General features: G+C 38.6%; 1 protein-coding gene across 6 annotated transcripts; it reads right to left on the bottom strand.

Moving 5' to 3' along the window:
* Positions 1-504: 504 nt before the first annotated feature.
* LOC132603797 (calcineurin B-like protein 4) lies at positions 505-10,277 on the bottom strand. Of its 6 annotated transcripts, none has more exons than XM_060317036.1 (9): positions 9,983-10,277; positions 8,454-8,587; positions 7,977-8,059; positions 7,545-7,604; positions 7,215-7,323; positions 6,987-7,039; positions 1,181-1,261; positions 990-1,102; positions 505-879 (listed from the first exon to the last, which is right to left on the bottom strand). In XM_060317036.1, exons 2-9 carry the CDS (start codon positions 8,542-8,544, stop codon positions 804-806), a joined length of 666 nt encoding a protein of 221 aa, XP_060173019.1. In that variant the 5' UTR covers positions 8,545-8,587; positions 9,983-10,277; the 3' UTR covers positions 505-803. The 6 variants fall into 6 exon arrangements, with proteins under 6 accessions (XP_060173019.1, XP_060173018.1, XP_060173021.1 ...); XM_060317035.1 differs by lacking the exon at positions 9,983-10,277 and adding an exon at positions 9,266-9,971; XM_060317038.1 differs by lacking the exon at positions 9,983-10,277 and adding an exon at positions 9,407-9,971.
* Positions 10,278-11,193: the final 916 nt, after the last annotated feature.

Below are 11,193 nucleotides of genomic sequence, written 5' to 3'. Positions count from 1 at the left end.
GTAGACTTGCTCACCAGATTCATCCATACAGCAGTTTCTCATTTTCCACAACTTAGAATGGAGTAACTCCAGTAACTGCACTTTTCAAATGTTTCAGCAATGTCCATATAAATAATTCAGTCTTATCTTCAACATTCAGAAGCTTCAAATGGCATATGTTTGAATGATACATGCTCTTTGTAGTCTACATCTACACATGAAGATACAACAACATACTTAGTGTAATCCCACAAAGAGGGGTCTGGGCAAGGTGTACGCATACCTTACTCCTACCATGGAGGTAGAGAGGTTGTTTCCGATAGACCCTCGGCTTAAAGAAAAGCACAGCAGTCCGCAAAAAAAAAAAAAAAAAAAAAACAGAAGTAACGGAGCCAAGGCAAAAATGCTAAATAAAGCACGACAAAGCACTCTAGAAAAGAAACAATAAAGCAACTACCACAAAATCCTATGACAATCGAAGTACAAGACACAACAATAAATAACAGGAATCAAAGTTAATCACGGTTGAAAGGTAGAATATAGTAAAATTCTGCAATTGAAAGATCGGTACATCTGAATATCGTCAATTGAATTTTACGAACAGTGAGATGGAAAAATTACCAAAATCCTTAGTTATGTTACAGTTGCTGCAAGTGTCTCATATAGAGTGAATACTTTTCGTATACAGTTTATGGTTGCCTAAGAGCAGACAGAACTATTGATCCAAAAAAAAAAAAAAAAAAGGAAAATTGGACTGGTACTTTTCAAACGCTTGGTGATATCCGAGCACCGGCAGTAGAATAGAATTAGGCAGTTGGCATTGATCAGTTTTCAAACACTAGTTGCGAATCTTGAGCTTCAGTTGTCAGCACAAAGCTTGGAAACATTTGAGTTATTTCCCTGGAATGTGAAAAAACAAGTTCATCAAGAATTTCTAGTTATAATGTCACATAATGCAAATCTGGGGAATGAAGGAATTATGTTTCTATATCAGATAATTCCCAACTCACTTTAAGAATGGGAGAGTCATGTTCTTAATGATAGAAGGATATCTTGTGACCAATTCCTTCCACTCTTCTGGACCAATCCGTCCATCTCCGTTCTTGTCCGCCTCTAGAATTGTCTGTTTATCATCATTGAGATCAGATATCGAAAGTATAGAGGATGACCAACATGGGAAAATAAAGTGACTCTTCTCTACCTTATCAACAATCGCTTCGATAACATCATCCGAAAGTGTCAATTCTGATTCGTTCAGAATAGCAAACACCATTTCCTTCAACTACAAGTTCAACAGTAAATCAAGCAAGTCTGGAGAGATATTGAGTATAAACACAGGTAATATATTGAAGAAGGGACTGCTTCTTATTTCATCGTCAAATTAATGTACAGGCTATACACATATATAAATACACTCTTAGGTATGTATTAGAAGAGTTGTAGAGTCCTATTTGCACACAATCACTGTAAGAATTCTATCCGCTATTACTTGGAGTCCTACTCGACTTGCGACATGTATCGGGTGTCCTAATACTCCCCTTGCAAGCTGAAGGTTGGGAAGCAACGTTGAGCTTGGACCTGATAAATTTGAATCTGGCAGTGGAAAGAGGCTTGGTAAGAGCATCAGCTAGCTGATCTTTGGATGATAGGAACTGAACAGTGAGGTCCTTTCGTGCCACTTTGTCACGGACAAAGTGATAATCTATTTCCACATGCTTAGTACGGGCATGAAATACTGGGTTCGTTGACAAGTAAGCTGCCCCGATGTTATCGCACCATAGTATAGGAGAGGACTTAACTGGAACGTGAAGCTCAAATAGCAGTGACTGAAGCCATGTGAGCTCAGCAGCTGCATCAGCGAGGGCTTTGTACTCAAATTCAGTGGACGACCGTGCAACTGTTCGTTGTTTCTTAGAGGACCAGGATACTAGTACATGACCAAGATAGATGGCATAGCCCCCCGTTGATTTTCGGTCGTCTAAAGAGCCGGCCCAGTCAGAATCTGTAAATGCTTGAAAAATGAGAGAGGATGACTTTGGAATGAGAAACCGAGAATCCGTCGTATGCCTGAGATAGCGAAGAATGCGTTTGACAGTTGCCCAGTGATTGGTCGTAGGACGGTGCATAAATTGACACACCTTATTAACAACGAAGGCAACATCAGGTCGCGTCAAGGTAACATATTGCAAAGCGCCAACAATGGTGCGATAAAGAGTTGCATCATGAAAAGAGGGGCTGTCTCCAGTGTGAAGCTTAGCGTTAGAGGCCATAGGTGTGCGCAAAGGCTTGCAGTGCTGCATTCCAGCCCTAGTTAAAATGTCCTTTATATATTGATGCTGTGAAAGTGTAATTCCAGAGGCGTCAATGCCCAAGAAAAAACTGAGAGGACCAAGGTCTCGTATGGAAAATTCACGGCCAAGCTGCTGGATGATTGACTCAATGAAGGTAGAGTCATTTCCAGTGAGAATAAGGTCGTTGACATACACCAACAAGTAGGCCAGGATACCTTTGGAGTGATACACAAATAGTGAGGTGTCTGTCCGAGATGGAGAAAATCCAACCGCAACCAGAAATTGATGAAGACGCATGTACCAAGCTCGAGGGGCTTGTTTGAGACCATATAGCGATTTTTGTAACTTGCAAACATGATTGGGATAAGAAGGATGGGCGAACCCAGTGGTTGCGACATGTAGACCGTCTCCTGAAGGTTACCGTGAAGGAAGGCATTTTGTACATCTAGTTGTCGTAGGGACCAGTCACGAGATGTGGCAATAGCTAGAACAACTCGAATGGTGGCTGGTTTGACAACAGGACTGAACGTTTCAGAGTAATCCTTGCCTTCAAGCTGATGAAAACCTTTGGCTACTAGACGAGCTTTATAAAGCTCAATAGTGCCGGAAGCATTTCTTTTGATGCGAAACACCCACTTGCAACCAAGAACATTCATGGAGGAGTTATAAGGAACCAATGTCCAAGTGCCATTGCGTAGAAGGGCATCCATTTCTTGAGCCATTGCAGCCCGCCATTCACTGTATTTGTTTGCTTCAGAGAAGCATGTAGGTTCATGGGATGGAGGAGAAAGAGAAGAGACAGAGAGGTTAGTAGTAGTAGGCATGTGACAAAGACACATATGGTGGGTACGCTCAGGAGGCACAACTGGACGAGAGGGACGTGTAACCAGTGGGGACGAAGGTTGAGGGGGCGAAAGAGTATTAGAATTGCCACTGGAATCAGCCATCAGTGGTAGGGAAGGTGGTGAAGGTGGCGAGATATCAGTACAATGATCGGGCAGGGCAGTAGGAGTAGATCGTGAGGTTGATGGTGTGGAGTCGATACGCGAAGTAGGTGACGGTGGATGGTCGGCCACAGATGGAACTAGTTCAAGCGAGTGAGCAGGAGCAGCAGGTGGCGATGGTCTCGGTATGGAAACAGGGGAGGAAGCCCAAGGTGAGGGAGGAGGTGTGGAGAGAGGATGTGGGCCGAGAATAGATTTTTGAGCAAAGGGGAACACATCCTCATCAAATCGAACATGTCGAGCAATATAGATTCGCCCGGTGACCCTATCTAGACATCTGTAGCCAAAATGATGCAAGCTATAGCCAATAAAAATACATGGAGAGCTCCTAAAATTGAATTTGTGTTTATTATAAGGCCGAAGGTAGGGAAAGCATAAACAACTGAACATTTTGAGGAAGGTATAGTCCGGGAGCCGCTGGAAGACAATTTCAAAGGGTGTAGCATTGTTTATAGTTGGAGAAGGTAAGAGGTTTATGAGATAGACAGCTGTGTCGAAGGCAAAGTGCCAAAAACGGGATGGGGTAGAGCTGTGTGCTAAGAGACTGAGGCCAGTTTCAACTATGTGACGATGTTTGCGTTCAACCTTTCCCTGTTGTTCATGAGTATGAGGACAAGAGACTCGATGGTCGATGCCGAGCTTAGCCAAAAGAGAGGACATGGGACGAAATTCTCCACCCCAGTCAGATTGAATTGATTTAATAGTGGTGTTGAATTGGTGTTCTACGAGAGTCTTGAATCGTTGAAACACAAAGATAACATCAGATTTTAGTTGCAAGGGGAAGCTCCAAGTATAGTTCGAAAAGTCATCAACAAACACAAGATAATATTTATGACCCTCAGAGGAAAGAAAAGGCGCAGGACCCCAAACATCAACAAACAATAATTGCAAAAAAAGAAGTGCTTTTATTAATACTGGGAGGAAGATGTAACTTTTGTGACTTGCCAAGTTGACAAGCACTACAAAGCTTATTTATTCTAAAACTAGAACATGGTAAACTATTCTTCTTAAGAACTTGAGTCATGATGCGTTGATGAGGATGCCCAAGACGCAGGTGCCAAACGGACGCAGGTGCCTTGGAGGAGAGAAGGGCTGAAGGAGACGCATCTTGGAGAGACGATGGAGTTGATTTGAGAGGAAGCGTGTAGAGGCCATCATTACTCCGACCTGAAAGAAGTTGTTTCCGGGATGCTCGATCCTTAACAAAAAAGTAAGATGGATGAAATTCAAAGAAGGCATTATTATCTTTGGCAAACTTTTGAACTGAAAGAAGGGGTTTTGTAATCGAGGGAACGTGAAGTATGTTGTTAAGAGTGAGTGTTTTAGAAGGAGAAGAGATAAAGGATTTACCGGTATGATGGATGGGCAGACCTTGACCATTACCCACATGAACTAGATCGGGTCCCTTGTATTCCTCCGCATATTGAAGGCTGGAGAGGTCGGGGGTGATGTGATGAGTTGCACCTGAATCCGGATACCATTGTTGAACTGGAGCGAATTGAGACTGATGAGACACATAAGCAGTGGGGTTTATGGTGTGACTGTAACGCTGGAAACAAGTAGGTGCAAGGTGATTAGTGCCGTTGCATATTTGGCACCTCGATCGTGTGTCCGATTGCCAGGATTGTCCAGAATTTTGGGAGTTTCGAAAATTCGAGGAGTTGGCGGATCTGCCACCCCGACCTCCTCGTCCCCGAGATGATCTGCCACGACCTCTATTTCCATTGGAGTTGTAATTGCGATCTGAAGTGAAAGATTTTTGAGTGAGGTTGGCTGCTGGATTAGAGGCAGAATCAGATGCAGTAGAGATTGTGAGAGACGACATTGAGGGTCCATGAATAAATTCATGGTTCAACAAGAGGCTATGAAGTTCGGAGAAAGAAACAGGTTCTGGACGTGCCGACAAAGTCGTAACAATATCCTTAAATTCACTGCGAAGTCCCTTGAAGATGTATATGTTCTGATCAGAGAGACATAAAGGCCTTCCTGCGGCTGTTAATTCGCCGGCTATGAGCTTGGCTTTGTGGAGGTACTGAGTGATGGCAAGGTCATCCTGCTTCAAATTTTGGAGTTGCATATGAAGGTTGAGAATCCTGGTGTTGGAGGGTGACGAAAGAGCCGCCGCTAGGGCATCCCAAACGTCCTTGGCAGTTTTAGACCTATGACTATTGGCAATGTCTCTTCAGAGAGAGAGGAGATAAGTAGACTGAGAATTGATTGATCTTGTTGCACCCATTGCGCATATGCAGGATTAGGTATAGTGTTTTCAGATCCTTCTTTTGCGACATGAGTAGGAGGACAAGGTGTGCTCCCATCCACGAAACCTTGCAGATTTTGGCCACGGAGCAAGGGGAGAAGCTGTGTGCGCCAGAACAAGTAATTCGTAGAGGTCAATTTTATAGAAATATAGTGATGGGCATGATTGAGAGAAGGAGAAGCAGGTTGTGGATAATTGGCGGAAGGAGCAGATTGAATGGCTGTAGAAGTAGAAGAAGACGACATGGTCATGGTGACGGTGTCTGATACCATATAAACACAGGTAATATATTGAAGAAGGGACTGCTTCTTATTTCATCGTCAAATTAATGTACAGGCTATACACATATACAAATATACTCTTAGGTATGTATTAGAAGAGTTGTAGAGTCCTATTTGCACACAATCACTGTAAGAATTCTATCCGCTATTACTTGGAGTCCTACTCGACTTGCGACATGTATCGGGTGTCCTAATATTGAGCATCTCGAATTTAAGATAATCTGACAAATAGAAACAATATAATCCAAAAGTATAACAATGACCATGTTCAACACTTCGTATAACAACGACCATGTTCAACACTGTGTCACTGGCCCCCGAGAATTTCCAAGTTAAAAATAAAATGTCTATGTTCATTTGTCTCTTTAGTGATCCTAATTCCTAGGTGCATGGTTTATGCTATCTATGTATGACTTTTATGTTATCATGGCAGGTTAATTGATTGTGTGTGTGCATGTGAAAGCATTTATTTGGTGCGAGTCAGAAGTATCTCTTGGCACCTACTAAAGCCCCAATTGTAGTGTTGTTATGTAAAAGTGGAGTTTTTCTAATGATATTAATTCTCTCTTCCATCTTGTTTGTGCCCTTGCGGTATTTTGATTTTTGAAGAGACCACCTTATATTTCAACATTGAACTCTTTGATGTATATCTTAAAGCTTTATTACCTAATTGTGTCCCATTTACTGAAGATTGAGCAAGAAAATATTGATCATAACCCTTTGAAATATGCCTGATGCATCTTATAGGGTACATATATTGCTTCAAATTCAAGTTATTGTTCTCTGTTGAAAGTCCAAGTTATATTCGCATAGTTAGATCAGGCAGCAGTAGCTTGAACTAGCTAAAATCTTTTTAACCTATACGGTGAATATTCAGATAGCAAGTATATAAAAGTTCAGTGCTATGAAAAGCAGCTATCAGTTAACCAACACCTGATGATTATCCGGGATGATTCCAAATTCAACATAGTGCTTCAATTGATATTCTTTTTATGCCATCAAGCATGTCAATTGTCTTATTTCATTCAGTTTCACTGCTTAATAGTCATGAATTAAGTTGATATACATCTGAACCCCACAATATGTATGAAGCATGAAATCGGTTTCCAGAGCAGCTGAAAATCTAGATTGAGAAGTTCCAGTATTAAGACATGTTTTTGTCGAAGTAGCTCACCTCATCACGTTCGATGAATCCAGTGTGCTTCAAGTCATACAACTTAAATGCAACTGGTACAAAATTATGCCTGAAGTTAGAATTAGCTATACTAAAATGCTGACATATTGCTATACTTCTAAGTACGAGAAAGTATGCCTCGCTAAAATTAAGCACAAAGAAAATATTAGAAGAAATGAAATTTCAAACATATCTTCTTATAACAGAAATTTCAAACATATTTCTTACATTCAATTTTGTCTTCTTGAGGAGTCCTTGGGTGGAATATGCTTAATGATCGAACAAATTCTCCAAATTCAATAACCCCGTTATGCTTAAGATCAAACAAATCAAACAACTGCAATAATGCGACAAGAAGGAATAGATTCTTGTTTGGAGAATAAAGATTAAGATGTTGATATAGCAACTAAGACCATTTAAATTTTTTTAAAAACAGCTGACATCCAGCATTAGATTTGCAAGTCGTTTGTATTAAAAGAGTTTTCCCAGATAGTTAAATCCCATTAATCATTCAAACGTATGTCTAATGAATACCGTCAAAAAGGGTGAAACACATACTCTCTGTGCAAAAAGATTCTGCTTAGGGCTACAGTTGAAAAGAGCATAGAGAAACTCTTCCTGCATTGAAGAAATAGAATTAAATCACAATCTCACAACCTGAAGTTTGAAAATCGTTGGAAGATATTTAAAGTGCATCAGACTTGCCTCATTAGTTGAAAAACATATGGAAAGTTTTATTTTTAGCACAATAGTTCTGAAAGATAATGTGCTTACAAAGTGGTTACAACGTTGCCGATGCTAAGCAGAAAACGATTAGATTATAAAGAGGGATTATCATATGGGTGGCCTTTTTGGCATGAAGAGAACTTTTGGAAAATAACAAGCTAATGTATCCTAAATTACCGTCTGTTTTCAACGGTTCTCCCTTAACTAACATCTCAATTTACACAAAAGTCTAGATAATGATTAAACATTTCATAATGAAATTACCTTATGAATAAGACCATCATCAATGATGGAGTTGCTTAGTTTTCCGAACATAATATACAACGCATCCACTTCATTAACAGAAACTGCAACAAAAGACCAGAGCACTCTAAGATGCTTATTTACAGCGAAACCAAAAAAAAACTACTCTGCTGAAGATTAAAATACAGTGCAAATATAACAGTCAAGTTGAAGGCTTTTTACTTCTGAATATTCTCACTTGTCAGATGGAATGCTGATCAGTATATATCTGTTCTTTCTGATTTATTACGTTGGTATAATAGCGGTATTACAAACTTCTTCTGATTGAATGTCCAACAAACAGCACTGGTGAAACATTCTAAAGAATACTACTGGCTAGCGACTACGATTTTACCAAAATAAGTTCAAGGAAAATAAGGAAACAAAAATTAAATAAGAGCCTACCTAATTTTGCACTATTTTAGATTTTTAGGGGCAAAAAGGCATTCTTTAACTTACAAGAAGTCTCAGAAGCAAGTAAGTCATGCTTCTCAAAACCAGGTGGATGTTTAGATTTCATGGAACGAAAGCATCCCGCTAAAGCATGCATTATCCAGCAGAGGACTTAAAGATCCAGAGATAGATGTTTTCACCTGCCACAATCCAAAATAAACATTATAGTAAAGCATTGATATAACCTAAGAATATGTAGATAAAATAATGAGAACCCGAGTTCAATAAAAGGACATCAGTGATTTTATTTTCAAGTTTTTATCTCCTTATGAACACTAAGTGCATTTTCAGCCATCAATTACTTTGCTTTACAGGGAATCACAGTCAACTCCAGGTTTTCAGTGTTTCAAGCAGCATTTAGATGATGCTATCCCAAATAAGCAAAGCATATAAACTAGAAATAGTCTCTTGTTCTTGAAAAGCAATTTTCATCAGGGGCAGGTGTGTTTGGTACTAAGGAAATTGTTTTCACGGAAAATGTTTTCTTCGGAGAATAAGTGATTTTCTTGCTTATTTTCTAGTGTTTGGTGAATAAGCAGAAAAACATTATTCCAAGAGCATATATATATAATCTAGGCAAATACTATGGGAGCCGGGTGGGGGCGGAGCCGGGTGGGGGCGGGCCGGGACTTGTTTTCCGGAATGCCACCTATGCGACTTGCTTCCCTTGCGACAAGGGAAGTCATTTTTCTGTAACATATTTTTCTAGAGAAAATATTTTCCAAAACATTCTGACTAACTAAACGATAATTGATTGCTCCATTCCAAACACACCCAAGGTATTCAACAATTATAACTATTTCGATAGTGCACGTTACCCGGAAAATTGTTGCTGATCATACTGAGTATAGAGGCGGATCTAGAGCAAGTTCCACGGGTACAATTGAACCAAATACCATGTATACATGAAATTTCAAAAATATATATAGAGAGATCAAGACCAATTTAGAACCACTTACTCTAAATCACAGATTCACCACTGATGTAGGACCCAATAAAGATAGAAAGCAAAATTATTCAAAACCACTTAATTTAAAGCATATTTCCATATAAAAGTGGATGTAACTCACTAGGAAAAAACCCAAAAATTTGTAAAGAAACTGATCTAGAGCAAGTTCAACATTATAATTGAACCAAATACCCTGTGTAACATATGAAAATTTGAAACATACAGAGAAATCAACAGCCATTTAGACCCGCTCATTCTACAATTATGTTGCTCGGACTCTTTAAAAATGTCAACTAGTGTGTGTCGAATTCTAAAAAAGTAGTATATTTTTGGAGAATTCAACACGGGTGCGGCCTCGAAAGTGCAACTTAGTTCTAAATCATGGGTTCATCATTGATGTAGGACCCAAAAAAAGACGAAACACTTTTAATACTTAAAAAGCATATATCCATGTAAAAAGTGCCAAAAACTTACGACAAAAACCAAAATTTTTGTAAAAGTGCATAAAGTTAACTAATCTAAAGTAACCAATAAAGGATGAGAAATATAAGATAGAAATAGAAAGAGAAAAAGTGAATGAACTTGCCTGTATGCTGTTTTGGTAGAGTTGGTATCTTGTTGAGTCAAAAAGATTGTACAACAAAAGATCCTCTTCAAATGCGTGTATACATTTGTACAATTCCGTAAAATACGACAAAAAAGTTGTTCAAATATTATATGCATTTCGATTCAACAAAGGTTTGGTTCAATGTGTTAGCCACATCATGACCACATGAGTTGTATTTTGTTATGTGTATTTTTTGTTAGCCTCGAGTTGTGTGCATATGGGAGTAGATCGTTGACCTTACGGATTCTGAATCTTTTATTTTTGGCAAAATCCTTAAACTTTGACGATTTTTATTGAATGCACACCTAACTTTTATATTAGCCTAAGCAGGGGCGGAGCTATCCTTGCCTGAGGGCCGTCAAGAGACACTCCTTCATCGAAAAATTATATTGTATAAATAAATGAAATTTTAATTTTATGGATGTGTATACTAGTGTTGACACCCTTAATACAAGTTGAAAGTTTAGTGCAGTGGGTTGCAAAAGTTCCCAAAGGTTGTGTGTTCACGCCTATGCAATAATATATTTATATTTTTTGACACCTCTTAATATGAATCTTGGCGCCACTGAGCCTAATTACCCCTAAGATTGACAATTTGATAGTCTCGATTTATCTGGACATTGATATGATAAAGAACATAATTTCCTCCTTTTTTTAGGCACATGGGAGGTGGAAAAAAAAAAAAAGAGCTTTCAAGTGGGTACTTTGGCACATAATCAAATATAAGGATATTTTTTTTCAAAAAAAAAAACATATATATATATATATATATATAATGATTTATTTGATCAAACTATACTTTTTCTTGTTTCTTCTTAATTTCATTGCATATTTTATCCCCAGTTATTTTTGCTTTATATGTCATGATTATTTGCTCTAATTGTGTATTTTTTTTTTTCGGAAGTAAATCTCTAAAATTTAGCTGAAATTCTGTCTTTTTAGCCAAATAAAAAGAAAATTTAGCGACTAATGAAGTTCAAACGATGCATTTCATAGAGAAAGAAGAAAATTTGTATTTCTTATTTTCATGCAATTGCTATTTAGTTTCAACTGTGTATTTATTCCTTTTTGGTCAAATTTGCAAGACATTAAATGTAAGACTTCATGAGTAGTATTTTATTTGTGTATTTATGTTAGCCTCGGTTGTCTGCATATGGGAGTAGATTGTTGACCTTACGGATTCTGAATGT

The sequence above is a fragment of the Lycium barbarum genome, chromosome 7 (genome assembly GCF_019175385.1).
Source record: "Lycium barbarum isolate Lr01 chromosome 7, ASM1917538v2, whole genome shotgun sequence".
In the NCBI taxonomy this organism is placed as follows: Eukaryota; Viridiplantae; Streptophyta; class Magnoliopsida; order Solanales; family Solanaceae; genus Lycium; species Lycium barbarum.
The sequence above is the reverse complement of the archived record's forward strand: the minus strand, read 5'-3'. Positions and strand labels throughout refer to the sequence as shown.

Bases quoted from the DNA above. Each gene is read 5' to 3' on its own strand.
- LOC132603797 (XM_060317036.1), bottom strand. From the start codon at position 8,544: ATGCATGCTTTAGCGGGATGCTTTCGTTCCATGAAATCTAAACATCCA. The intron at 7,605-7,976 runs GTAATTTCATTA...TCTTCAATGCAG, and splicing joins ATGATGGTCTTATTCATAAG to GAAGAGTTTCTCTATGCTCT. The intron at 7,040-7,214 runs GTAAGAAATATG...ATTTTGTACCAG, and splicing joins TCAAGAAGACAAAATTGAAT to TTGCATTTAAGTTGTATGAC.